Here is a 25,362-nt window from a genome sequence, read left to right as displayed (position 1 = left end):
CAAGAGATTCACGCAAAATGATGAAGCCTCGATGCGGTTTCGAAGGCTCGAGATGACATTGAAGGGTGAAAGAGCAATTGCAGCTTACCTGATAAATGACCTCGATCAAGATTTGTATCGAGATGACTTTCCAAGGCGCGTCGTATGATTTCCCAATGACAGCTTGCGAAAAGGTGTTGGAAAGTGAAGCTGTTTGGATGGTCGAAATTGTAAGATTATGTTGGAAAGTGGTTAAGACGAGATGAGTGTTCGGCTTGTGATGGACATCCAAAGTAGGTGGGTCTCGGAATGGCAGAATTAAGGCGGTGGGAGACAGTACCATAATCAGATACCTACTAGGTAGGTATGTACTGTGCAGCCTGTGCTAAGACTTGTCGCTAGATGACGTCATCTTGCCATACCCAACATCAATGATTGAAATCACCAGACTTCATTGTTCCAGACTTAAGTACTATTGTGATGATTTATTATACGTCAAAGTCGCAAGTTTATCAATTGTCCTCAGACAGCTAACGTGCCTGACTCAACATACTCAAAAGTTCATTACACTATCAATATTTCCCTCTCAAAGGTACGGATATGAACCAATCATAGGTATCAGAAGAATTGCTAGATGTAACAGACAGGCTTGTTTTATATGCCTAATAGGGGGGGCAAACACGCCGAGAAGTCATAAGCTGTGATATGTCTTTTGAACAATCGGGTATATTTATCCTGTCGTAATAAAATCCCTTCATCTCCTCCTATCGTTGACAAATCTCTGATACTGTGGAATGGATTATCAGAAGAATGTTCTTCCCTCCGCGATTTACCAGGGTGGTAGCCTCGTAGAATCATGTTGGCACATGACAATAGAGTTCCTATGAAGCATAGATGGGCACAATACCTTTGGCCTTCTCTCAAATCAACTGTGCCCCTCTTCCAGTGAGCAGCAGAGATCCTCAGTAACCCATGAAGATCCACTCCTGAGTGTTTAAGCACAGCTTCATGCTCATGAGCATCTCAAGCTTCACAGTCAAGACGTCTGGTAACCATACAGGGCATACACCTAACTGCTGGGGTCATCCATGGCCGAAGCTCGGAATTCAATATATTTTCCGTGTAGAGACCATCAATGGAGGTTGTTTCTCAAGAAGCGCTGACACGTTCTCAGACAGTTGTCACGGGCTCTGGGCGGGAAGAAAACACGAGCTTATATTTAACGATTTCGACGATCTCTAGATCCTCTATCGTAACTTTAGATTGATCGTCAGCCATGTCGATGTCTTCGTCAGGCTTAGCCCGCTTTCTGATGATAGCCATAGCCTTGGGTAATTTCTTGACTTCTCCTGTGAGTCTCTGATGTTCACCCACGTAGAGATGAATTCGATTCATCCAGGAAGTATTGGAAGGATCTGGTGTATTAAAGTTGTACTCCGGAAATGTAAGATGCCCAATATCGATTTCCTTAGGATTCCCCTCATCATTGTCCCCAGTCTCAGGGAAGTTGATACTGCCTTGAAGCTCGAGGAGTGCCAAGCCAGCAGGTGTTTGAATCAATTGAGGAAGGGGATTTGAGACAGTAGCTCCAGGGTTGAGGTTCCTTGGATGTAGTTGGACAGAAGAAGCCATCTTAACATGTGTCCAACTTGAGCATCCTCGTAGAGTTGAGGTAATGCTGGCGGTGTTAAGAGGAGAGAAAAGTACCTAGTACTTAACTATGTACATAGATCTATTACATAGATCTATTCCTGGTACTAATATAAAGAGTGGACCTCAAGTTCGCGTTGAGACGCGTGGGCGGAATATCTTCGGTTACTTAGTCAGCCGTACTAGACGCTAATGTAGAAAGTTGGCTCGTGCTTCTAAAGCCCTAGCGTATTCCCCACCCTGCTCTTCCCACTGCAGGAAAACGGAAAATTTGGATTAGGCGAAGAAATCGCACAATCAACTTTAATCTACCAATCCCATATTTTTTTAACCTTCTTTTTTCTTTCGTGTGTGCTTTTACGACTCGACTTCATTCCAACAACACAACAACGGCCGACCGCGACAACCACCGCCGAGATGAAGTTGAACATCTCTTACCCTGCCAATGGCAGTCAGAAGTTGATTGAGATCGAAGATGAGCGAAAGCTCCGAGACTTCATGGAGAAGCGCGTACGTTTTCGACTTTTCCCTTTCCATCTTGCTGCGAATCCAATATCAATCAATCGCTACGATGCCTTTTCCATATTCAATGATGGGAAGAAATGGAAACACTAACTTATTTATTACTGCTAGATGGGCGCTGAAGTTCCTGGCGACAACCTTGGAGACGAGTTCAAGGGCTACATCTTCCGCATCACCGGTGGCAACGACAAGCAAGGTTTCCCGATGAAGCAGGGTGTCATGCACCCTACCCGTGTCCGTCTCCTACTCGCCGAAGGTCACTCCTGCTACCGTCCCCGTCGTACCGGTGAGCGCAAGCGAAAGTCAGTCCGTGGCTGCATCGTCGGCATGGATCTTTCCGTTCTCGCCCTATCGATCGTTAAGCAAGGCGACAACGAGCTCCCCGGCTTAACCGACGTCGTTCACCCCAAGCGCCTCGGCCCCAAGCGTGCTACCAAGATCCGCCGATTCTTTGGTCTCAGCAAGGATGACGATGTAAGTAACCCTTCATTCGTCATCACCTACTCGGTCGTTGCTTCTGCGGGATGAGAGAGAAGAATCCCTTGCAATGAATACCACTGAGTAGAGTCTGAGAGGAATATACAATATACAATGGGAACAACCCAAAGATGGCTAATACAGTGGGTTTTTGTGATATAGGTCCGCAAGTACGTCATTCGACGTGAGGTCCAGCCCAAGACGGAGGGCAAGAAGCCTTACACCAAGGCCCCCAAGATCCAGAGACTGGTTACCCCCCAGCGTCTCCAGCACAAGCGCCACCGCATTGCGCTCAAGCGACGACAGTCCGAGAAGGTCAAGGACGAGGCAGTATGTTTACCTCTTCATATATCTATTTATGATCCCCCCTTTTCTAATAGTGTACTAACGATGAATAATACAGAACGAGTATGCTCAGGTCCTCGCCAAGCGTGTGGCCGAGGCCCGCGCTCACAAGGCCGATGCCCGCAAGCGCCGAGCAAGCTCTATGCGCAAGTAAATACCTCCAGGCGTTGGGTCGGTGTCTTCTGGTTCTTGCATTGGGCATAAATCACGGAACGGTTTCGAGGGATGATAGGTGGCTGGTCCTAGATAATTCCAAGCATCATGAGTATATTCCCGGAGCCCAAAAAATGAGATCAAGATTCCCATAATTTCAAGTTTTTTTTCTTTTATAGTGATAAAGTGACGGTAGTCTTCATAATTGCACCCCAGCTGAGGATGCGGTTTCTATTGTGACGTTCCATGATATTGCCTCCCAAACCCAATTTTGTTCTCTTTCCATTTCGCCATGACCTATGCCATAATTGTACCTAGAGGGATATGCAGATGTAATTCTCGTTATGTCCAGGGGGTAAATGCAGTAAGTAAGGTATAAGTAAAATAGCACCATGCTTATATGACCTCGTTTTATCCTCTACGGTGTCTCGTTTCTTCGCAGAACTCATTTCCCAATGCAAAGTTTAACTCCCAAGTTTAAGACAGAAAAGAAAAAAGAAAAAAAGGGGAAGGGGGGCAAAAGCCCAGCCCAATCCCATCCCATTCTCTAAAACGCTTTGTATTTCCAGTACGCGTGATTACACCGGCTATCTTTGTCTGGTCTCCCCAGTATTTACATGCTAGCAAACGTAAATGCATGTATGTATGTATGTTATAGCGGAGCGTGGGTGAACAAGAAGCTGGAAGCAAGTTAGCAATGTAATGTAGAATTCGAGGGGGTATAAATAGAATGAGTAGGCAAGAGGTGATAGCAACATACCTCACGCTCTCTCCGTTGTGAGTTCGCCGGATAGCTTCGGCTATCGTAGGGCTTACGTCGATCACCCTCAGCTTCTTACACCGTTGGACCTTGTCGCCGAGAGGTACGGTATTTGTGACCACGATCTGGCTAAGACAGCTATTGTTGAGGGTGTTGATAGCATCCCCACTCAAAATGCCGTGCGTAACTACAGCGATGACTTCGCGCGCACCGTGGTTTTTAACGGTGGCTGCAGCTTTGCTATAGATTGTATTAATACCAGATTTTGCACTTTGGGAGGGGAAGGGGATGAATGCTTACGCTAATGTGCCGCAGGTATCAGCCATATCATCTACGAGGATCGCAACCTTGTCTACTACGTCGCCGACAAGTACCATCCTGCCCACGACATTGGGTCGGGGGCGCTCCTTGTGGATGAGTGCAAAGCCACGGTCGAGGCGATCCGCTATAGACGTAGCCCTATTGGAATGTGTCAGAATTTCTTCTCTCGATTCCTTCCACAGCTCGCGCTTGACGGCTAGACCTACCTCTTTGCACCACCAGCATCCGGACTGACGATCACGGTTTCCTGCCCGGCGAGATTCTCCCTGATCCATCGTAGGACACTTGGTTCGGCATACAGGTTATCGACTGGGACATTGAAAAAGCCTTGAATCTGCGAGGCGTGAAGATCCATGGTGATGACATGATTGCAGCCGGCGGTCTGCAACATGTTGGCGATAAGCTTGGCGGAGATGGGTGCGCGACTTTTGTCCTTCTTGTCCTGGCGCGCGTAGGGGAAATTCGGGATGACAGCGGTAATGCGCCGGGCGGAAGCTGTTCGGCAGGCGTGAATCATGATCAAAAGCTCCATCAAGCCATCATTGATGTCGCCTGGCGCAGTGGATTGCAAGATGAAGACTAGAGAAGGCATGAGCTCAGAGTCAAATCAATTGGCGCAAATGGATCCATGTCATACCATCTTCATCTCTTACTGATTCGCCAACAGTAACGCTTGTCTCCTGGTTTGAATAGTTCAAACTCATCGTCTTTGCGATCTCAATCCCAAGTCTATAGGTAGCACATGGCTCATGGTTAGCCAATATCCATTTTCAATTGCTTCTTGGCCGACTCCGACAACTCCAATTTCGTCACCCGAACACTTTACAAAAAGAGCCATGAATAGCCGAACGCAATTGCTCTTGTTTGTTTGAAAGTCGAAGAGTTGAAAAAAAAAGAAAAGAAAAAAAGGAAAAAAAAAGCAACTTACCGATCAGCCACGGATTTAGCCAAACTCGGATGGCTATTGCCCGAGAGCAACTTGATCTCGTTCGCCATGTCGCCCATGTTGACTGGAAGAAAGGGAAGACGAGAGGCACTGCTGTAATCTCTGATTATTTAAAATTTTCGAGCCTGCAGCGTCACAAGCAAGAAAAAAAAAGAAAAAAGTTTTAAGACAATTGAATGACACTGATGCAGTGGCACCGATCAACAGCCACGCCACAGGTCCAATCGGGAGAAATCGCGGGGTCCAATGTCGTGTCGAGCTGCCTTGTGGTGTGCTTGTAGTAGTGGTTGTAGTAGCGCTGTTGTGGCTGAATATAGCCTAGGTCACTGGTGTATATACTGTATGACAGTGTATGTACTTGTACTAGGATCAAATGTTAGATAATATATATGTACATAGATAGTACTACCAAGCACTCAGCTTGTGTAGCAAGAGGTGAGATGAGATGAGATGTTTATAATCCCTAGCGACCGAAAGATGCTTGGACGTGCAAGTATGTGCAAGGTGAAGAGTGAGCTCACGGGCAGTGACGAGCTTGCGGTTTGAATATATACTTCCCAGCACGTTAGAGGTTAACAAGGTGAACCTGAAAATTCAGATCTAGATTTGGTTGAAATAATGAAGAACTGGAACAACTTTAGCCATTTAGGTCACGTTGAATTCTAAGACAATGAAAAGAAACATTTTAGCGTTTTCTAGCTTTACGCTAAAAAGGAACCATTATGGCATAAGTACATACTACATCAGTCACAGCAGCCACACATGGCAATGCATAGGCTATTCCCAATAGTTCCCAAGTTGCATGCACATGGCAGTACGCCGTGCCATTTGCAAGTTTACTTTATTAAGTGGAGGAGCCAGAACGATCTTGGTAAGGCTACATAGTAGATAAACATGATAAACGTTAAAAACCAAATTCTAAATGAATATTAAACACCACTATGGGATAACTAAAACGCTTTTCGCACGGCAAGCCTAACAAACGGTTTAGAAACGGTGTAATAGGAATTAAGGAAGCCCCTTATGTAGAACTAAATTGCAAGTCTCAAGCTGAGGCATTGTAGGTAAGTAAGACAGCCTGTATCTGTAGGAAATAGAAAAGAGTGGTTTACATCTTACGCCGGAAAATATAAAGTGGCATACATAGTATTATGTAATCGGGTGTAGTTATGTATACCTCTGTAGCGGGGTAGTAAAACAGCCTGGCCTATCGAGGTACATGTATGTATGCAAGTAAAGTAACCCCACCACCCCACCTACTACTTTTCTCAAGGTAATGCCTACCCTCCTCACCCATTCTTTGCTAGAGTTACTCACACGGCAAGCATCTCTAGCTCGTAATTCTGCCAACACAAAAACTACAATTCTCGACTCGCGATTTCCCTTAGCCCCGAGAAACAGGGCCCGACAAAGATGGCCGAAGCTGCTCCCGGTGAGGTGAAAAAGGTCGTTGTTGGCGGCCCTAAGCCTGCCAAGAAAGATAAGAAATCCAAAGCTGCCGCAGCCGATGCTGCCACCGGCCCTATCGAGTTGAATCCGCCTCCCGATTTCCTCAAAACACGTCTAGAGTTATTCGATCGCCTCAAGGCAAAATACGACGAGGAAATCGCTAAGAAGCCCCGTGAGAATATTACCATCACTCTACCTGATGGATCCGTAAAGGTCGGCACTAGTTGGGAGACTACCCCGGGCGATATTGCCAAGGGTGTTTCTAATAGCTTGTACAAACGTTCTATCGTTGCTCGCCTGGACGGGGACAAGGAGAAGCTATGGGATCTAGACCGACCGCTTGAACAGAGCTGTAAACTTGAGCTGCTCACATTCGATGATGAGCAAGGAAGGACCGTCTTCTGGCACAGCTCTGCCCACATCCTCGGAGAGGCCTGCGAGAGGCGATTTGGCTGCTCCCTCTGCATTGGTCCTCCGATAGATGATGGATTTTACTATGAGATGGCTCTACCCGGTGGTGCTGCTGTCCAGCAGACCGACTGGGCACCCTTAGAGCGCATCGTTACTGATATCGTCAAGGATCGCCAGAGATTCGAACGCCTTCAAATCACCAAGCAGGATCTCCTAGATATGTTCAGTTACAACAAGTACAAGCAACACATCATCTCCACCAAGATCCCCGACGGCACCTCCACTACTGTCTATCGAAATGGCCCCCTGATTGACTTGTGCCGTGGCCCACACGTTCCTGACACTGGACGTATTGAAGCATTCTCCATCATGAAGAACTCGGCATCATATTGGTTGGGCTCGCAGGAAAACGATTCTCTCCAGCGTATTTACGGAGTATCTTTCCCAGATAAGAAAAAAATGGCTGAGCACAAGAAATTCCTCGAGGAGGCAGCCAAGAGAGATCACCGGAAGCTTGGCAGAGAGCAGGAGCTCTTCATGTTCCACGAACTCTCCCCGGGCTCGGCATTTTTCTTGCCACACGGAACCAGAATTTATAATACGCTCCTCACTTACCTCCGAGATCAGTACCACAAACGTGACTACCAGGAAGGTTCGTCTTGCAGCAAAATCGTCGGCATATTTATGTAAACTAACTGACTTCATCTATCAGTGATTACCCCCAACATATTCAACTCGGAACTCTGGAAGATAAGTGGCCACTGGGAATATTACCAGGAAGACATGTTCGTCATGGACTTGGAAAAGGAGAAATGGGGTCTGAAGCCCATGAACTGCCCTGCCCACTTCCTCATGTTTGCCCATGCTCCCAGGGTGTACAGCCAGCTACCTTTGCGACTTGCCGACTTTGGCGTTCTACATCGAAACGAGGCCAGTGGAGCATTATCAGGTCTAACCCGTGTACGTCGATTCCAGCAGGACGATTCACACATCTTCTGTCGACTCGACCAGGTCACGAGCGAGATTTCGGACCTCTTCGATTTTCTCTCAGAGATGTATGGCCTACTAGGGTTCACTTTTAAGCTTCAACTCTCCACCCGCCCCGAAAAGTTCATGGGCCAGAAAGAAACGTGGGACAAAGCCGAAGACATGCTAAAGGAGGCACTGAACGAGTTCGCTTCAGGCCCTGGCGGTGTATCATGGACGCTAAATGAGGGCGACGGCGCTTTTTACGGACCCAAGGTATATATTGGTCTCGCCATATACGTTTACCGCAGATTTGCTAATTCTGTAACAGATCGACATCAAGATTTTGGACTGCTTGAACCGGGTTTGTCTACCATTTTATTCTTTCAAATAAAGAGTGCCATTGTTCCTCTGAAGTGGTATGCTGACCTTGACTTATAGGAATGGCAATGCGCTACAATTCAGCTTGATTTCATGGGCCCTGAAAGTATGGTATCTCCCTTTGTACCAGTCTTCATTACATTACTGACTGTTGCTAGACTTTGGTCTCGAATATGTTACAAATGAGCTGCCCGTCGCCAAGTCCAAACAAGAAGAAGCAGCAGCAGCCGCAGAAGCCGCGAAAGCAGCGGAGGCCAATGCTAAGCATGACCACTCAGCCCATGCGCATGCTGGAGACAGCAGCGCTCCACGGGAAAGGGTTATCAAGCCTCTAAGTCCCGGCTGTGCTCGTCCGGTTATTATCCATCGTGCCATGGCCGGCTCCATAGAGAGATTCATGGGTAAGAGGTAACATGATGTAAATATGGCGTCAGTTTGCTTACTCTTCCACCAGGAATTCTTATTGAACACTTCGCCGGCAAGTGGCCATTCTGGCTAAGCCCGCGTCAGGTCATAGTCATCCCTGTGGGCATGGGTTTCGTGCCATACGCCCAGGAAGTCAAAGACGCGCTCAAGAAGCAACGGATTTTCGTTGATATAGACACTACTGGAAACACGCTTCCTAAGAAGATACGAAACGCGCAATTGGCACAGTACAACTTCATCTTCGGTGCGTATTTGACCCATTCCCCCCATTCTCTTTATTTTTTTAGCCATGATTTTGCTAATAGTACTGTCGTTTGCCAAATACAGTTGTTGGAGACGAGGAGATGAAAGGCCGCCAGGTGAACGTACGATATCGAGATGATACGTCAACCCAAGACCGGGGAAAACCTGTTCTACTAGACGAAGTTGTCGAGAAGTTACAGAAGCTGCAGGCTGATAGGGGTTCATACAATCCGTTCCCATCAGTCAAGCAGGCCGAGGAGAAAAAGGCAGGCCAAGCGTGAGGCTCGAGCTTAGAATGGAAGTAAATGGTTACATTTGGTTGCTGATCTGACTAGTTCCGCTAGAGTGCAATACTGAAAAAGCTTCTAGAATTTTCTGTAGTCGATTCGGAGGACATATCCCCCAAGTCCTTGTATACCCGGCCGCTTAACCTCGGCGGCGTCCTCGACGTGAAGAGCCCGAAGTGCTGGACAGACAATTCCTAGGGAATCGGTGCCTTGAATTTGCAGTTTATATACCTACCATACCTACCACCCCTTAGAAGGTGTGTCAAGGGGCCTTTTCCAGCCTGCCACGCCATGGTGGGTGCTATTCAATGTTAAAAATAAGCAGAGACTCATTGTCACCGATAGACTTGTTTTAGCCAAATCGCACACATACTGAACACCTTGAGCTATATTGATATATTGAGAGACTTATAAGTTAAAACGGTAAGAAGTAAGCTACCTACTAAGGTAGCTTACTGGGTAATAATCTTATAGACCAACTTCTCGGCGTTGACCCTGCCCGCCTCCTGCTCTTTAAACCCAGTCAGGATATCTTCAATGGTCCCAAACTCTCTAACCCTATTTGGCTTGATCGTGCCACTGGACAGCAGTTCGGGCAAAATGGCCAGATACTTCTCCCAAAAGGCCTTGTCACTCGGAGTCGGGCCTCCCCAGTTATCAAAGTCGCCATAGTCTATCGGGCGCCCGAACACCGTGTACGCGATCGTGCTCTCCAGCTTCACCTTCGGCTTCTCGGCTTTGATCTTCTCTCGCAGCTCCTTCACCGCCAGCAGCGTCACGGCGTGGCCCCCTTTGCTCGTGGATAGCGCGTCGACCACGGCTTCCACGGTCCCGTTCTCGGAGATGCAGTCGAGAGCTAGTCCGAGACTGTCGTGCGTCAGCTCCCGCACCTGCTCCGGCCAATGCGCGTCCTTGTAGTCGACCGTGAAATCGGCGCCGAGAGACTTCAGGTACGCGTGGTTCCGCGGCGAGCCCGTCGCGATTACGGTCGCGCCCGAGAGCTTGGCGAGCTGGATCGCGTAGCCGCCCACGCTCGTCGTGCCCCCCGAGACCAGGAAATAGATGGGGTTGTCCCCCTTCTGCTTCGCCAGCTGGCTACCTGGTAGGGGCTCCGGCAGCCGCAGCCGCGAGAACAGCGCCTGCACGGCTGTCGCGAAGGCCAGCGGGACCACGGCCGCGTCCGCGTACGAGACGGAGTCCGGGATCCCGTACACGAGGCTCGCCTCCGTGACGAGGTACTCCGCGAAGGCGCCGCGGATAGGGTCGCCGCTTAGTCCGTGGACCCAGCCGGCGACGCGCTGGCCGGGTTGCCAGGAGGAGGAGGAGGAAGAGGGGGAGGCTTTTTCCACGGTGCCGGCGAAGTCGCACCCGACGATCCGTCCTGCGGGCGCGTTGCGCATCGACTTCCAGTCGGTGGGGTTCTGCGCGGCGTAGTGCACGCGCACGAGGATCTCGTCGGAGGAGGTGGGTTGGGGGGTGGGGAGGTCCTGGACGCTTGCCGTGTGCTCGGGGAGGGTTACTAGGGCTTTCATTTTGTATGGGGTCGGTGTAGGTGCTGAGGATTTTATAGAATAGAAGGTCTTGGACAGGGAAAGGCAAGGAGTGGTGGTGGTGGTGGTGGTGTAGATTTTACGAGATATAGTGTTCCACCCCTTTAGATGGTATGGACGAAACATAGAAAGGTATTAGGCAATGAATAAAGTAAGCACCTGAGTAGGTAATTAGGTTATTGGTATTTATACATAGCTGTGCTTGGGTGGGTCAGTATGAGTATTATGGTAGTATGGTATGTTGTTAGTTATGGTAGTATTTGTAATACAAGCGTCTTCGACCTTTAGTAAACCCGATTTTTTTTTTGGTTTAAATGTTTCCCCATGGGGTAATAAACTCATTAGTAAGATTCTCCCAGATCATCACCAAGATGAGGGTTATCATTCACACGACATGTGTTTAGACAAAGAAAAACTGGCCTGGAGCCTATACTTGGATAGGTTATAGGTATAGATAGGCATTATTAATGAATTGGTAGGTTTACCGCGTTGCAAAGTATACATACCCACCTAGGCACTTATACATATGTACCTAACTAACGTCTTGCCCAGTCCAATCACTCACTCACTCACGCGTAATGGTTCTGCACCTTGAGACCCTTGAACTCGAACGATGTGCCCTCGCGCCGCTCTAGCACCGTTTTGTAGTGCACATCTTTGACCCGCGCGCGGACATACTCGGTCCCGGTGACCACTGGCGCGTCATCGTCCGCACTGCCCCTATCTTTCTGGGGGAGGAGGCCGAGGCGCTCGAGCAGAGGCGAGGGGACGGTTTTCATCAGCGTGTGGGCACCGGGTCGGCTGAAGTAGAGGAGGCCGAGGCGCGGGATGGAGAGCTGGTCTGCGGGAGGGGTTACGACGCGGTGGATGGTGGATTTTATGAAGCCTTGGGTTTGTTAGTGTAAGTTGAATATGTCACTTGAGAAGTACCTGACCTCATTAACTATGTTAAGAAGAGAGGGGGGGGACATACCGTTGGTAAGAAACGACAAGGTGTCCGCCGCGTTGCAAGTGACTACGAATCACGCCCCTCAGTCAACTATAACCGTTCGTAGGAGATAGATGGGTTAGGTATAGGTACTTACTCCCACCCTCCACCGGCCTCACATACTTCCACTCGCCCTCCGGCGTGCGTATCTGCAAGCCCGCCACATGCTGCGAGAACAACAACGTCAAGCTCCCAAAATCTGTGTGGCCCCCCTTCGAATACGCCTGCGCCTTCGCCCACTCCGCCGGCGTCCGCACGTTGTACAGCATGTAGCGCAGGTGGTCGTCGGAGTCCTCGTCGTAGGCGTGCGCGTCCGCGAGGTAGTCCTCCGGCAGCTCGAGGATGATGGAGATCAGCACGAACAGCTTCCGGATCACCTGCGACCACAGGTCCCGGTGGAAAGAGGCGATCTCGTCCCAGTTCTGAGAGACGAGCCGGTGCTTGCCGACGGATGCGTAAGCGGGGGTCGCTTTGGGGATGTTCAACTATCGTAATACATGAAATAAATAAGCATCGCGCTAGAAACACGGGGCTGAGGTAGGAGGTATCTAGATATGTTTTTTCTCACCATCTCAACATTCTCCTTCACCCCCGTATCCCCCACCCACCTCGAGTTCTCCCTGTACCCAAAGTACTCCCCCTCGGCGAAATTGCACGGGAACCTGCGCTTCTCCTCCAGCGGCTCCCGGAAAAACGCGTCGCCGATGCTGAACTGCCGCAGCACGCGCGCGTCGTCGATCCCGGTGTTGACCACCGACCAGAACCCGACGCGCGTCACGGCGTCGTACAGCTGGTCCGCCAGCGCCCGCTTGCCGCCCGGCGAGTCGAAGAGGGATAAGTCGATCTTGGGAAGCTCGGCCCAGTCGAGGTCTGAGGTTGTTTGGGGAGGCCGTGTCCAGGGCTTTATGGGGGGGATGGCTTTCCCGGCGGCTGGATGCAGCTGGGACTGGGGAGGAGGGGCTTGGGGTGTTTCGAGAGCGATGGGCGCCATCTTTGTTTTGTTTTAATAGACTTTACTTTGGCTTGAGAATGTTCTTTTCTTGTTCTACTCATTTAAGGAGTAGTTATCTATAGTTATCTAACCTAGTAGAAACCAACCCTTGGAGCAGTCAACCCGTGGGTGGCAAACAGTCTTATACCCGCCTGTAATACCTACTGGGAAATAACATCGCCATTTCTCCTAATGTTACATCGAATCCAACCTTATCGTCTGTAAGAAGAAGTATAGACTGGGAGAGTGCGAGCTCATTGGGTGGTATGTCGAAGCCATCAGGAGCGGGGAGAGCTGTTGCGTGCTTGGTGTTCCTGTTGACCTCATCGCAGGCGTGCTGTAACTCTAGTATTACTACCTAGGTAAGTATGTATGTAATAGCATTGAGGTATATGACGAACGCATGGAGTTATACCGAAAAAGCCACGGAATTGTCTCAGTAGTTGTGGAGGTAGCTGAATGTTGATTATTGATAATAGTTAGCGGTGGGTAGTTAGTATAATTGTGACACTCAAGAACACTGCCTTGATGGTTATAGAATATCTAGGTACCTAGACAGGAAATAAATTTTGATACATCGTTAGCAATGGCAACCAAAGCCATTCTCACAATCAACGATGCATCGCTCTCAGACCGCAGCGACGACATCGAGCTCGCGGCTGACTGTTCCCGCCACCATGCCAAGTCCAAGCCTAAACTCGAGCGCACCGTGATGCGCAAGATCGACCGCTGGCTCGTAGGCTTCTACTCGCTCGTGTACGTGTTCCGGGTGATCGACTCGGCCAACTACTCCAACGCGGCCATCATCAACCTCGAGAACGGAACGGGGATCAAGAAGCAGCTGGGGCTGACCCCCTCGCAGTGGGCCTGGTCCCTCTCCATCTTCTCCTACAGCTACATGGTCTTCGAGCCGACCAATACCCTCGCCATGAAGGTGTTCTCCCCCTCGCGCTGGATGTTCGTGCTTATTCTTGGCTGGGGCGTCTGCGCCTGCTCGTCGGCGGCGGCGCAGGATTTCGGGGGCGTGAGTAGCTTTCTCCTCCTTCCCCCTAGAATTCATGTATTGTTTGTTGTAAGATATATCGGTCACTGACTGGATGAGAGTGATATGTAGATGATGTGCGTTCGATTCGCCATCGGGCTTGCAGAGGCAGGCTTTTTCCCCGCTGTGCTCTACCACATGGCTTTTTGGTACAAGCCTAGCGAGATCCCGCAGCGGATTGCCATATTTTACTCGGTAGGACAGCTTTCTCCGGCCGTGAGTGGTCTGCTGGCTTATGCCATTGGTTTCATGGTATGTGTGTCTCTCTCGAAACACTGTCTTTAGTTTTCAACAAGCTGGCTTTGGTGCATGAATTTAATGAGTAACGTGAGAAAATCTTTAGGACGGGCTAGGAGGTCTCGCCGGCTGGAGGTGGCTTTTCCTCCTCGAAGGACTCCCTGCCATCCTATTATCAGTGGTGGCATTCTGGCTGCCAGACTACCCCGAGACCGCGCGGATGCTCACGGACGACGAGCGAGCATTTCTCCAGGGCCGGCTGGGAGATACTGCGCCGACGGGCAAGAAAGGGCACTGGGATTTCGAGTCGCTGAAGAAGCTGGGCAGGGATCCGACTTTCTACACGTTTTCGGCGTACTGGATCTGCCATGGGATTGGTGGCTTCGGCATCGGCACCGCGTTGCCGACGGTCATTTATGAGCTGGGCTTCACGACTACCTCCAACTCGCAGTTGATGAACATTGTAAGATGCCTTACTCGAAGTTTATTATTCAGTGGCACTTGAAGTCATAGCTAATCATGATGTGATAGCCTCCTTACGTCTGTGCGTTCCTCTTTCTGAATGTCTTGGGTCACTTTTTACATAAAAAGACCATTCGACCTTGGACGACGGCTGTAGCTAGTGAGTATTGACCTCGAGACGTTAGAAGTTTGCTATGTGGCTGACCATTTCGAAGTCGAGTCCACGATTATTGTTTGCTATATAATCTTATATACCGTTCACAATGTAGTGGTGAGGTACATCTTTTTAATAATAGCCGTGTCATGCGCGGGCTCCGCGTATCCAACGATATGGCCAGAACGGATTCGCGCACTGGAGGGGACAGTTGCTTCAGGACTTGGTATCGGTTGGACAAATGCGATGGCGCAGTTTAGTGGAATAGCTGGTCCTCATGTCTTCAGTACAGTATTTGGTCCAACCTACTACGTGTCGTATGGTATCTGCCTTGCATTTCTAAGCACGGCGATTGTATCCATTCTCACATCGTGGATATTGGTCAAGCGAAAGGATGAGAGGATGAGAGGATGAGAGGATGAGAGTGGAGCAGAGGTAGTAGAAGTCCCTATTTTGATGCAATTATCTGTACATCATGTATGAAGAAATGATAGACAACTCGTAGAATGAAGAATTAAAACCGAAAGATGTAAAAGAAAAAGAAAAAGAAAAAAAGAGGCACAATTAACATCCACATCTCATCATTAAATGCGAATGGATATTAAAAAATACCTGGTCCTGGTGGGGATTGAACCCACGACCTATGCATATCTCACTACAAGATTGTATAAGAGCACCATGCTAACCACTGCACCACAGGACCGGTGAATTTCTTCCTCTTCAAAGAAGAAATTGGATAATTATCGGCTGATTGCTTTTTCACTTTATATGGTACTTATCTGCTATCGTAATCACCTAAAAAAAATCCTTTCGTGCGTTTTTCTTTGCATGGAAAAGTTAGTTTTTAGTTTCAAAAAATTTGGTCATTTTTATTCAGCATTCCGAGACATTTATATACGATAACTGCATTTTATGACTTTAAACGTAAAGAAGCTAGTTAATACGCAGTACATTTGACCTCGGCCAAATAACTCAAACTCTCAAAGTCTCAAAGTCTCGAATATTCCAGTAGCAATACTCGAAAATACCCGAATCAGGTTTTTGGCTAGGTAGTTAAGTGTACCAATGCATAATAGACAGCGCTCACACATCTCACCTCGGTGCTTTGCCCCTGGACCCTTCCTACTTGTGCATAATTAGCGCAGCGATAGTGCCATGATGCTGAAGGCGAAAAGAATAAAAAATTATATACTCAATAAAAAAAAGGGGGGAAGAGAAAAAAATAGAAAGCGTATAGAAAGACCAAAAAAAACGGAACATGGGAACCATTTGGATTATAAATCAACACATCGAGCCATCCCACCCAAATACATAATACATAAACGGTATTTTGCCATGAAACTGACCTAGGTGCGGACGCAAGAACCGAAAGGGTATAGACGGAGACTACTAGGTAGTCCATGCCGAGGCATGTCAAGGTAAGTGGTGGTAGAGTTCATCAGTTGAGCTGGCGTAAGGTGGCATTAACTCGGGCCATCGTGCTTGACGTATGGTAGCGTCATTGGAGTAGCGTCATTGATTACTGGATACTTGTTTATATGAAAATACTCTATACTGGGTACTACTGTTACTGCGGGTACCTATATGGAATAAAAATGTAATATATAAGAGGAGAGCGAAGGACATGTAGGTAGGTCGAGCTTGGACTGATTCACTATCTCAAAGCTCGGTATAATAATCAGACCATCTTTTCTGTATATAACATCCCTATCACAGTCAAAGTACCTCACCTCACTCACCCCCAAGACCACTTCCACAATGGCGCGCAACAGAACTCTCGTCTTCAAAAAAGTCCCCACCGGCCTCCCCGTGCCGGGCGAGCACCTCGCCGTCGAGGACCGCCCCCTCGACCTCGAAGCCGACGCTCCCCCAGGCGGCCTCCTCGTCGAGATCCTCTACGCCTCCTTCGACCCCTACCTGCGGAACAAGATGCGCGACCCATCCGTCAAGTCGTACACCCCCGGCCTCAACATCGACGACCCCTTCACCAACGGCACCGTCTCGCGCGTGCTCAAGTCCAACACCCCCTCTTTCCAGCAAGGCGACATCCTGTTCGCCGCCCTCCCCATCGCAGAGTACGCCGTCGTGCCGGACCCCTCCGCCGTCTCCGCGCGCAAGATCAGCAACCCGCACAACCTCGACCTCGGCATGTTCCTGGGCCCCCTCGGCATGCCGGGCCTAACCGCGTACTCCGGCCTCCACAAGATCGGCAAGCCGCAGAAGGGCGAGACCATCTTCGTGAGCTCCGCCGCGGGCGCCGTCGGGCAGGTGGTGGGACTGGTCGCGAAGAACGAGGGCTTGCGCGTCATCGGGTCCGTGGGGTCCGACGAGAAGCTCGAGTACATCACCCGCGAGCTCGGCTTCGACGGCGGCTTCAACTACAAGAAGGAGAGCGTGTTCGACGCGCTGCCGCGCCTCGCGCCGAACGGCATCGATATCTACTTCGAGAACGTGGGCGGCGAGCAGCTCGAGGCGGCGATCGCGAACATGAACCCGCACGGGCGTATTGCGGCGTGTGGAATGGTACGCTTCCACCCCAACCCCCCCCCCACCCCCCCAACCCAACCCCGATTCCCTGCTTTGATCATTTCGATACTAACACGGCATCGACCACAGATATCCGGCTACAACCAGCCCCTCGAGCAGCGCTACGGCGTCAAAGGCCTCGTCAGCATCGTCACCAAGATGATCCTGATGCAAGGCTTCATCGTCGGCCAGCCCGCCTTCGGCCCCGCCTACTTCGCCGAGCACCAGCAGAAAGTGCAGAAGTGGATCGCCGACGGAGAGTTCGCCGCCAAGCTGGACATTACGCAGGGCATCGAGAAGGCCGCCGAAGGCTTCGTCGCCATGTTCAAGGGAGAGAACTTTGGCAAGGCGCTCCTGAAGATTAAAGACTGAAAAAAATAAAATTAGAAAATCAAAAAATCTCAGGGACGAATTTTGTGATGAAATTTGGCATCGAGTTACTCATTACTCCGATATGATAGCATGTTTATCTATATATTTTTACTGGACTGACTAGAATGGCGGGAAGATAGAGAATAGGCCGGTAAAATTACTGGGCGTTGCTGGTAGCATTGAGGTTATTATGAGAGGAGATCTAGCCTTTTTTTTGTATCACACAATATTCATCATATACCCTATAACGTGTGCGGATGTTTTGCTGATTGGGTGTCAACAAGACTTCACCTCATCCTGTATTAAAACCCAAACACTGTCAAGACAAGACTTTCTCATCTTTTTGCCCAAAGTTACTACCTATACACATGTGATTATTGTAGTGAAGGGGCAATTAAGTCTAAATATAATGATCAAGACATTTCCGAACGCTTCGGTAGCGGATGCAAATAGACGGGGGGTATCCATGGATGTAATCCAACGCCAGGAAAATGCACCCGAATCAAGTAGACGCAACCCCTGATCCCTCCTTTGGACATTGATAATCCTAGCAACGCCGTTTCCTGATGATGACAAGTCTTATGATGAGCAATTGGCCTTGGTTCATGGCCGGTTAAACCCTTGTTTAGCCTGCAGCTGTTAGTTTTCATGAAAAAAAAAAAAACCACCCTCTCAAATTATGGGAAGGGGAAGGAAATATCTAATCTTACCTTCATTTGCTCTATCCTGGCTTTGAGTTGACTTGTAACCTCAGCGGCTCTCTTCCAGCTCTCTACGCCGTTGCTAGTAGGTCCGCCCACCGTGGAACTTGTGGCAGATCCGGTGCCATGATGCCCGGCCCCTTCGTCTACCGCTGTACTCCTGAAGCCACGGGCAGGACTTCCCCTCCCGCTTGACCCACTGCCATATCTTAGGTCTGGACTTAGTTTGCTCCTCGGGTAGTTGTGAGGTACGTCGCCATTTTCCTTCTCTTCTGAAAGTGTGCTGGCGAAACTCATTCTATTTGATCGGGCACTGGAATAGTTTGCGCTGTCACGGTATATGCCCATTTCGTCGGGTGTAGGGCTCGTCACACCCGGACTTCCAATACCCCCAGGTGCACCCAAGCCCTCGGCCCTACTGAGTGCGCGCTTAAGGCGTTCAAGTTCCCGCCGTAGCCTCTCATTCGTTTGTTCGGTCGCTTCGGCATCACTTCTCGCTCTGACTAATTGTGTCTCCTTCGCTTTGATGCTAAGTACATCTCTGGTGTGATCTTCGATAAGCCCGGCGTTGTGATTCTTTAGTTCTTGTACTTCTGACAAAAGCTTATTTCGTTCATGACGCATCTCGTCTACTTGCTTCGTGAGTTGCTCATTTGCACTACGCAATTCTTCGAGTTCAGCGCGCTCTATGGCTGTGAGCCCACTTGACGGCGGTGGGGAGGGCGCGGAGGATGTTGTTGAGGCAGCGGATGGCTTGGCTAATGATCGGCCAGCGAGGCCACCTCGGCCGAGCCCTATCCGGGGCTTTGGCGGAGGAGATGCTTCAAAGGGCTCTTCGTCTTCTACTGGAGGTGGTGGTGCTTTTCTGGGGGAGGCAATACCAGGGGCGCCGATGCGTCTTTGTGGTGCCTTTAGTCCGGACAACCCGGAAGCCTTGGGAACGCCTAGCTTGGTACCTGCACCGGGTCGGGATGCCGGCTGAGGCGCAGGAGCGGGCTCTGATACAGGCTGGGGAGGTGCAGCAGCCGGCGCAGCTTTCTTGGCAGGGGCCTTCTTTGCGCCGCCTACGATCTTTTTTGGTGGACCTCGTGCCGCAGGAGCAGGGGCAGGCTTCGGCTTTGGCTTACTCTTGGCTTTTACTTCAGCCTTGTCAAAGTATTCCTTGATTTTAGTCTTTCGAATCTCATCCAGACCTTCGAGAAATGGTGTCATGGCACGCTCTCCAAGAATTTTCATGACGGTTCCGAGAACCTCGGCACCACCAGATCTCAAGCCCTCGCTGGATTCGGAAAGTAGTTTTTTGGCTGCCTCTACGATGCTGGTCGTCTCTTGCTTATTTGGGGGTTCGCGGGTTGTCCTGAGACAACGGACGAGGAATTTCATGGTTCCTTCTTTGATCTGCGGGTTTTTGTGACCGAGGAATGAGAAGATGTCCTCAAGACAGTCTGTTAGATTGGTGGCTGAGAAGACTTGATCCAAGGCAGCACCGAGCGCATCGGAAACGGACTGCTTCTTCTCCTTCAGCCGTTCCATGATTGGCGCCATGACGATCGATCGATACTTTCCGTAGCTTCTCCGGAGCCCCTGTGCAAGCACTTCGATGCACTGGGCCGCTTGGGTGACGACAGCAATATTTGCGTCTTTCATGCACTTCGCCAAGGCACGGTTGATCTCGGCAAAGTCACCGTCCTTGATTCTTGGTACATTGAGCACAGCATAGAGAGCTTCGAGGGCCTCTTTGCGCTCCTTCCATTTTGACGAGGCGATGTTGTCGTGGAAAGTACCCGAAACCTTTGATATGACATCCTGAGGCTCTGCAAGATCAAATGCATCCACTTCGGCTGGTTCGTCGGCACCGTCGTCATCGTCCATGTCCCCTTCAGCTCCAGGTTGCGGCGCGCGCTCCATGGCTTCCTTTTGGGACCGCAGTAGCCGTTCCTGTTTTGCTGGTGGTTCTGCTTTGATCTTTTCGAACTGAGCTTCCAGATCGGACTGCTGTGTCGATTTTAGGTCGCCCCAGAACATGGGTTTCATAGCATCTCTGAGCCATCGGTAGAACTCAACGGCTAGATTGGTTGCCTCAGCGCGTACGTTCTTGTCCGCATGTCCAAATGCTTTAGGGAGAATCTTTAGAACCGGTTTTGGATCTACTATTTTGCAGCCGTAGTTGTGGTAAATAGTCGTGAGCGCCGCGAGTGCGGCAGCAATGACCTTGGGCTGCTTGGCAGATATAGCTGGTAGTATATCCTCAATTATTGGGCCAGCGGCATCGATCTCGATAAGCAATAGCAGGGCCTCAATGGAAGATGTCTTAGTAGCAGGCCTCGTAGACACAAGCCCCTTTTCCACAATGGGACCAACGACTTGACCACGCGAACGTACGCAGCATTCCTTGCCACCGAACTTGAGAAACGCACAGAAGGCCGCAATGCCATCGGATTGAGCGGCAACGTTTGAATCTGCAACGGCTCCTTTCCACAAACTAGGCTCTTGATTGAAAGGTTTAAAAGCGGGATCATATTCGTCAGGAGTGGCCTCGAATTGTTTGGCTCCCTCTTCGTATGCCTGCTTGCGAACTTTCCATACTTTGTGTACCCATCTCTCCGTTAGGGGCAGGGAGCTGTAGTCGGGCTCTCCGTCCGCCATATTGGCAGTTATAAGTGTGGAAGCGGTGCGACGATTGTGATCAGGGTCGAGCGGTACAGATCTCTTTCGGACGCGACTATATGAAAAAGCCGATGCTGCTCTTCTTATTAGTCTTGGCAGGATAGGCTTCTTGGGCAGACGGAAAGGAATGCGCATGTTGTGCAGGTTGGGAAGAGACTAGAAGAGAAGCATGGGGGAAATAAAAAGTTGGGAATGGAAGGCTGGGAAAATTAAAGATGTCCGTCTATTGTGTTTCGTGCCTCGTCCCCTTGCAACGAAAGAAGTAAATGGGGAATAGAGACAAGTTGGCCGTTGTTATGTCCCACTTGGATATATATGCAAGGCTGCTTGCTTGTTTCCGTATAGGCATCGATAAAGGAGCGTCGGAATGGTAGAACAGCAAGAATGAATGGATGAATTAATAATGAGTGTAGCACTATAAGTGAATAGCGAGAGACAAGAAAGAGTATTGTATAAGTTGAAGGTAAAGGGTAAAAGAGCGACTAGGTGATGTTCGCGAAAATAGGTAAGCGGACACACAGAACATACGTACATTGCTTTCATGGGAAGAAGCTTAAGAACAGCCTTGCTTTATCCCTTTGTGTTTACGGTTTCCCACCGCTGAATGTGGATGTGGAAACCTCGAAGACTTTAAAATGATTGAATTTGCGGGGGGTTTCGAAAAAAGACCGTTAAGAAGTGTCTCTTGTCGTTCGATGAATTGCGTCGCGGGAATTTTGTGCACTGATACTATTTATCGTTGAGGGTAGCCCTTGCTCTGTCGCGAGTTTGATTTCCAAGGTTGGTTTGATTTGATTTGGGAGGATATAGTTAGTTAGTTGAAATGTCGGGATATTATATCGAAGGGGTGGGTTTCATGAGGGAGTAGCGAAGTTATTAATATTTGCAAGTATCGAGGAAGTTGAGTTGACGATGACGACCAAGAGATGAAAGTTTCCCAACTTCAATCATTCAATTTTACTATCTAAGTATCGACTAGGTACTATTTGTTGTACTACATGAGTAGTATTTACATACCATTCGCTACGTATAAGGTGTGTCCCTGATCGCTTATTGGTTGAAAAGAGGGTAAATACGGAAAGACTAAGCCTGATCCGAGCTCATCCAGAAACTTTATTGGTTAATAGGGTTGCCATCAGGGCAACGGTATTTATACGTACCTTTTCCCCTCCAAAATCCACAAATAAGTACATGGAGGTTACATACATCGACGGTGGGGAGTACATCTGGAAACAGCTGCAAGGTACACCGCAATTTATCATCCGTTATAGACATGTATGTTCTAATTACTTATGCAGTGTATAACTTCAATGTTACTATCATACCGACATATGGTAACTACGGTGTGAAATATATGTATATATATAAATAAGCCTTGGTGCTCTGTGTGAATTAAAGGACATGCATACTAGGTAGTTAGTAACATAGTTACTTTGTACTAGGTATACATGTGTGCGCATATATGTAGTTACATATTTAACGTTCTCAATATGACTGTAAACTGGAAGCTTTCAGGTGTCAACGTGTAAAATGCCAAGTACCTTAAGATATCTCAGGCTCGAGCTCTAGTAACTAACTAGTGCACGTCCATGATTTTCAATGGATCCCAACCTAGGGTGTGGCTTGCTGCTTCTATCAAGGTGGGCATTATGTACCATGTACCTAATTTTCCCCATCAAAGCCATGTGGCTTCACATGTCTTCAAGGTGTCGTTGTTGTGTAACCCATGTCGCTGCATCATCGGAACACATCAAGAAACGTCTCGAACTGTTTTCTAATAGTTACTCACTTTTTTTTTCCTGAGTCGACGAACAAAATCGACCACCTCCATCCTTAAGTACATAAACTCCGACCGTCCTAGGAAACTTGGCGTCCTTTTACATCATTGTATGGGTTCGCATTTGCTTGACTTAAGATTGTAATCCTTCCTTTACGTCCTGGTGTTCTCAAGTGACAGCTTCAATCTCTTTGGCGCAGCCCAATTCCCAATTACATACGAAAAGCGAAAAGAACAAATTCAAAAAGGTCAGCCTTTGGTTTACCACCCCCGCTAAACAATCAAAGCTGCCACCGACTTGCAAACCTACCTAACCTATCCACCTGGACCCCCGTTGAACCAATACCTGGACACTATACGTATTATACAACCCTATCTACCTCTGCGCTCTTCGTGCCTCGTTACCCACATCGGTTTTTCTGCTTGGGTTTCCCATTGGTACGCCTTATACGGGGCTGCGAGTACACTGGTTCATCCACTTCATTCAGTCTTGACGCCTTTCCCGCTTTCGCTCCGTCCTAGCTTGCGACTTATCCGACATCCCATCCCTGGCAGAGACTATTCGTGGTGCGCCATCGTTGCCTACGTCTTTGTGGCCCTTCCCAAACAGTTCTTGTGTCAGAGTGACTTCTTTTTGTTGTTGCCCGTTTATAGCTTCTATTGTTATATCAGTTGCCGCAGTCTGTTATCGGCATTGTGAATTCATTTCGAGCATCGTCGGGTCCCATGAGCGCCTTCAAGGTGTAAGCCGGATAAAATGACCCAACTCTTGACTGCACGACAAGCCGAAGAGCTGTATGTATTTCCCCCTCTCGCTCTCGTTTGTCATTGCATGTCCATATAGACTGCAATGGCTTACCGGAAGCTTTTCGCTGACTCGTATGCAAGTCACAAGGCAATTATTGCGTACCTATCGTCAAACAATCTTCCAAACACAGCTGCTGCTTTGCGAGAAGAGTTGAACCTGGGCGACACCTTTGATGCTACCACAGCTAAGAAATATGAAGGCCTTTTAGAAAAGAAATGGACTAGCGTTGTTCGCCTCCAGAAGAAGGTATGGCAAAATATCTAGCAAAATATCTCGACGTGTGTGGGATATCGAGTCGAGACTTGCACTGACATGCGCTGCACCAATATTTAGATCATGGACTTAGAGTCAAAAACCGCGGCTATGCAATCCGAGCTAGATAATGCGACACCTACCTCCCTCTCCAAGCGAAACCAGGACCCTACCAGTTGGCTTCCACGATCCCCGGCACGCCATACTTTGCAATCCCATCGAGAACCTATTACCTGCGTTGCTTTCCACCCTGTCTTCTCTTCTCTGGCATCCGGCTCCGAAGATTATACCATCAAGATTTGGGACTGGGAGTTGGGAGAGCTAGAGCGAACAATAAAGGGACACACAAAAGCAGTGCTGGATATTGACTTTGGAGGTCCGAGAGGAGGAACCTTGCTGGCTTCTTGTTCAAGCGACTTGACTATCAAGTTATGGGACCCTTCCGACGACTACAAGAACATCAGAACTTTACCTGGACATGACCATAGCGTTAGTGCAGTTCGCTTCATCCCATCAGGCGCTGCAGGCGCACCTAGCTCCAGTAACTTGCTCGTTTCTGCCTCGAGGGATAAGACGTTACGTATATGGGACGTATCGACAGGCTACTGCGTCAAGACGATACGAGGACACGCGGATTGGGTGAGAGATGTTTGCCCATCGCCAGATGGCCACTATCTCCTATCCTGTGGGAATGATCAGACTGCTCGACTGTGGGATATCTCATTGGCAACTCCTGAAAGCAAGCTGACATTGGTTGGCCACGAGCACACCCTTGAATGTTGCACTCTGGCACCCCCCTCCGCATACAAATACCTTGCTCAATTTGCCGGGCTGAAGAAGCCTCCACCAGCGACGAGTACAGTAGAATTCATGGCAACAGGATCTCGAGACAAGTCAATACGTATTTGGGATGCAAGAGGTAACTGCATCAAGACTCTGGTTGGGCATGATAACTGGGTAAGGGCATTGGTCTTCCACCCTGGAGGAAAATACTTGTTGAGTGTGGCCGATGACAAGACCCTACGATGTTGGGATCTGACGCAAGAAGGCAAATGTGTGAAGACACTTGTAGACGCCCATGGCCATTTTGTATCTTGTTTGAGGTGGGCACCAGGTATTATACGCGAACCAGCAACCAACGGATCGGCCGAAGGACAGAATGGCAGCCTGGTGAATGGTCCCGCCAAAACTGCCACGGCGGACGTGCAGGTCAGATGTGTTATTGCGACAGGGAGTGTGGACTTGAATGTGAGGATCTTTGCCAACTGAAAATCACAAACGCGGTACCCACACGACAAGGCTTGGAAAGATGCGTTGGTTCCGGTGTCACTTTGCGACTTGGTGCCTCCCTCAAACCCTTACATGCTTCCACAGCTTGGACAGTCATGTCTTCGCCATATATTCTCGTACAAGCTTGAAAGTGTTGTCGCTATGGAATAGCTTCAAATAACGCTACTCTTTAATATGGCACGAAGAAGTCCCTTAGAGACAGGCCCTCACGCCGAGTATCTTTGGAGGG

The 25,362-nt window shown here is 49.2% G+C and overlaps 10 protein-coding genes and 1 non-coding gene across 11 annotated transcripts; 5 read left to right on the top strand and 6 right to left on the bottom strand.

Annotated features, from left to right (window-relative positions):
- Positions 1 to 437: 437 nt before the first annotated feature.
- GGS25DRAFT_482847 (uncharacterized protein) lies at positions 438 to 1,733 on the bottom strand. Its single transcript, XM_049260299.1, has one exon. The coding sequence runs from the start codon at positions 1,609 to 1,611 to the stop codon at positions 1,150 to 1,152; it is 462 nt and encodes a 153-aa protein (XP_049119238.1). The 5' UTR covers positions 1,612 to 1,733; the 3' UTR covers positions 438 to 1,149.
- Positions 1,734 to 1,881: 148 nt separating this feature from the next.
- On the top strand, positions 1,882 to 3,297 carry GGS25DRAFT_482844 (ribosomal protein S6e). Its single transcript, XM_049260298.1, has 4 exons — positions 1,882 to 2,139; positions 2,263 to 2,625; positions 2,791 to 2,958; positions 3,032 to 3,297. The coding sequence occupies exons 1-4, from the start codon at positions 2,047 to 2,049 to the stop codon at positions 3,125 to 3,127; spliced, it is 720 nt and encodes a 239-aa protein (XP_049119237.1). The 5' UTR covers positions 1,882 to 2,046; the 3' UTR covers positions 3,128 to 3,297.
- GGS25DRAFT_482841 (ribose-phosphate pyrophosphokinase 3) lies at positions 3,298 to 5,799 on the bottom strand. Its single transcript, XM_049260297.1, has 7 exons — positions 5,675 to 5,799; positions 5,136 to 5,516; positions 4,845 to 4,936; positions 4,414 to 4,786; positions 4,187 to 4,345; positions 3,887 to 4,126; positions 3,298 to 3,806 (listed from the first exon to the last, which is right to left on the bottom strand). Exons 2-7 carry the CDS (start codon positions 5,210 to 5,212, stop codon positions 3,779 to 3,781), a joined length of 969 nt encoding a protein of 322 aa, XP_049119236.1. The 5' UTR covers positions 5,213 to 5,516; positions 5,675 to 5,799; the 3' UTR covers positions 3,298 to 3,778.
- A 767-nt stretch (positions 5,800 to 6,566) lies between these two features.
- GGS25DRAFT_513540 (threonyl-tRNA synthetase) lies at positions 6,567 to 9,323 on the top strand (the record flags this gene model as incomplete). Its single annotated transcript, XM_049262894.1, has 8 exons — positions 6,567 to 7,665; positions 7,726 to 8,255; positions 8,311 to 8,343; positions 8,421 to 8,466; positions 8,519 to 8,761; positions 8,815 to 9,030; positions 9,114 to 9,261; positions 9,296 to 9,323. The coding sequence occupies 8 exons, from the start codon at positions 6,567 to 6,569 to the stop codon at positions 9,321 to 9,323; spliced, it is 2,343 nt and encodes a 780-aa protein (XP_049119235.1).
- A 445-nt stretch (positions 9,324 to 9,768) lies between these two features.
- On the bottom strand, positions 9,769 to 10,848 carry GGS25DRAFT_519772 (zinc-binding dehydrogenase; the record flags this gene model as incomplete). Its single annotated transcript, XM_049263770.1, has 1 exon — positions 9,769 to 10,848. The coding sequence occupies one exon, from the start codon at positions 10,846 to 10,848 to the stop codon at positions 9,769 to 9,771; it is 1,080 nt and encodes a 359-aa protein (XP_049119234.1).
- Positions 10,849 to 11,179: 331 nt separating this feature from the next.
- GGS25DRAFT_197276 (Clavaminate synthase-like protein) lies at positions 11,180 to 13,138 on the bottom strand. The gene is made up of 4 exons (XM_049256766.1): positions 12,423 to 13,138; positions 11,952 to 12,339; positions 11,840 to 11,881; positions 11,180 to 11,752 (listed from the first exon to the last, which is right to left on the bottom strand). The coding sequence occupies exons 1-4, from the start codon at positions 12,843 to 12,845 to the stop codon at positions 11,436 to 11,438; spliced, it is 1,170 nt and encodes a 389-aa protein (XP_049119233.1). The 5' UTR covers positions 12,846 to 13,138; the 3' UTR covers positions 11,180 to 11,435.
- A 293-nt stretch (positions 13,139 to 13,431) lies between these two features.
- On the top strand, positions 13,432 to 15,488 carry GGS25DRAFT_530231 (MFS general substrate transporter; the record flags this gene model as incomplete). Its single annotated transcript, XM_049265362.1, has 5 exons — positions 13,432 to 13,869; positions 13,960 to 14,139; positions 14,231 to 14,587; positions 14,656 to 14,746; positions 14,883 to 15,488. 5 exons carry the CDS (start codon positions 13,432 to 13,434, stop codon positions 15,152 to 15,154), a joined length of 1,338 nt encoding a protein of 445 aa, XP_049119232.1. The 3' UTR covers positions 15,155 to 15,488.
- GGS25DRAFT_t17 lies at positions 15,354 to 15,443 on the bottom strand. The gene has a single exon. It is a non-coding gene; the product is annotated as a tRNA-Ile (tRNA).
- Positions 15,489 to 16,294: 806 nt separating the features above from the next.
- GGS25DRAFT_197147 (NAD(P)-binding protein) lies at positions 16,295 to 17,733 on the top strand. The gene is made up of 2 exons (XM_049256765.1): positions 16,295 to 17,263; positions 17,357 to 17,733. The coding sequence occupies exons 1-2, from the start codon at positions 16,499 to 16,501 to the stop codon at positions 17,636 to 17,638; spliced, it is 1,047 nt and encodes a 348-aa protein (XP_049119231.1). The 5' UTR covers positions 16,295 to 16,498; the 3' UTR covers positions 17,639 to 17,733.
- A 508-nt stretch (positions 17,734 to 18,241) lies between these two features.
- On the bottom strand, positions 18,242 to 20,985 carry GGS25DRAFT_513539 (armadillo-type protein; the record flags this gene model as incomplete). The annotated part of the gene is made up of 2 exons (XM_049262893.1): positions 18,242 to 18,268; positions 18,349 to 20,985. The coding sequence occupies 2 exons, from the start codon at positions 20,983 to 20,985 to the stop codon at positions 18,242 to 18,244; spliced, it is 2,664 nt and encodes an 887-aa protein (XP_049119230.1).
- A 2,190-nt stretch (positions 20,986 to 23,175) lies between these two features.
- On the top strand, positions 23,176 to 25,296 carry GGS25DRAFT_197101 (dynein regulator). The gene is made up of 3 exons (XM_049256764.1): positions 23,176 to 23,578; positions 23,672 to 23,837; positions 23,925 to 25,296. Exons 1-3 carry the CDS (start codon positions 23,541 to 23,543, stop codon positions 25,110 to 25,112), a joined length of 1,392 nt encoding a protein of 463 aa, XP_049119229.1. The 5' UTR covers positions 23,176 to 23,540; the 3' UTR covers positions 25,113 to 25,296.
- Positions 25,297 to 25,362: the final 66 nt, after the last annotated feature.

The sequence above is a fragment of the Hypoxylon fragiforme genome (genome assembly GCF_022984875.1).
Source record: "Hypoxylon fragiforme strain CBS 206.31 chromosome Unknown GGS25scaffold_3, whole genome shotgun sequence".
NCBI lineage: Eukaryota > Fungi > Ascomycota > Sordariomycetes > Xylariales > Hypoxylaceae > Hypoxylon > Hypoxylon fragiforme.
Note: the sequence above shows the minus strand (reverse complement) of the source record. Positions and strands in the feature narration are given on the sequence as shown.

Excerpts from the sequence above, each read along its gene's own strand:
- GGS25DRAFT_482847 (XM_049260299.1), bottom strand. The coding sequence starts at position 1,611 with ATGGCTTCTTCTGTCCAACTACATCCAAGGAACCTCAACCCTGGAGCT.
- GGS25DRAFT_482844 (XM_049260298.1), top strand. The coding sequence starts at position 2,047 with ATGAAGTTGAACATCTCTTACCCTGCCAATGGCAGTCAGAAGTTGATT. Across the intron at positions 2,140-2,262 it reads GAGACTTCATGGAGAAGCGC|ATGGGCGCTGAAGTTCCTGG; the intron begins GTACGTTTTCGA and ends TATTACTGCTAG. Across the intron at positions 2,959-3,031 it reads AGAAGGTCAAGGACGAGGCA|AACGAGTATGCTCAGGTCCT; the intron begins GTATGTTTACCT and ends TGAATAATACAG.
- GGS25DRAFT_482841 (XM_049260297.1), bottom strand. The coding sequence starts at position 5,212 with ATGGGCGACATGGCGAACGAGATCAAGTTGCTCTCGGGCAATAGCCAT. Across the intron at positions 4,346-4,413 it reads GATGCTGGTGGTGCAAAGAG|GGCTACGTCTATAGCGGATC; the intron begins GTAGGTCTAGCC and ends ACATTCCAATAG. Across the intron at positions 3,807-3,886 it reads CACAACGGAGAGAGCGTGAG|CTTCTTGTTCACCCACGCTC; the intron begins GTATGTTGCTAT and ends ACTTGCTTCCAG.
- GGS25DRAFT_197276 (XM_049256766.1), bottom strand. The coding sequence starts at position 12,845 with ATGGCGCCCATCGCTCTCGAAACACCCCAAGCCCCTCCTCCCCAGTCC. Across the intron at positions 12,340-12,422 it reads TGAAGGAGAATGTTGAGATG|TTGAACATCCCCAAAGCGAC; the intron begins GTGAGAAAAAAC and ends GTATTACGATAG. Across the intron at positions 11,753-11,839 it reads CTTGTCGTTTCTTACCAACG|GCTTCATAAAATCCACCATC; the intron begins GTATGTCCCCCC and ends AACAAACCCAAG.
- GGS25DRAFT_197147 (XM_049256765.1), top strand. The coding sequence starts at position 16,499 with ATGGCGCGCAACAGAACTCTCGTCTTCAAAAAAGTCCCCACCGGCCTC. Across the intron at positions 17,264-17,356 it reads GTATTGCGGCGTGTGGAATG|ATATCCGGCTACAACCAGCC; the intron begins GTACGCTTCCAC and ends CATCGACCACAG.
- GGS25DRAFT_197101 (XM_049256764.1), top strand. The coding sequence starts at position 23,541 with ATGACCCAACTCTTGACTGCACGACAAGCCGAAGAGCT. Across the intron at positions 23,579-23,671 it reads GCACGACAAGCCGAAGAGCT|TCACAAGGCAATTATTGCGT; the intron begins GTATGTATTTCC and ends CTCGTATGCAAG. Across the intron at positions 23,838-23,924 it reads TTGTTCGCCTCCAGAAGAAG|ATCATGGACTTAGAGTCAAA; the intron begins GTATGGCAAAAT and ends ACCAATATTTAG.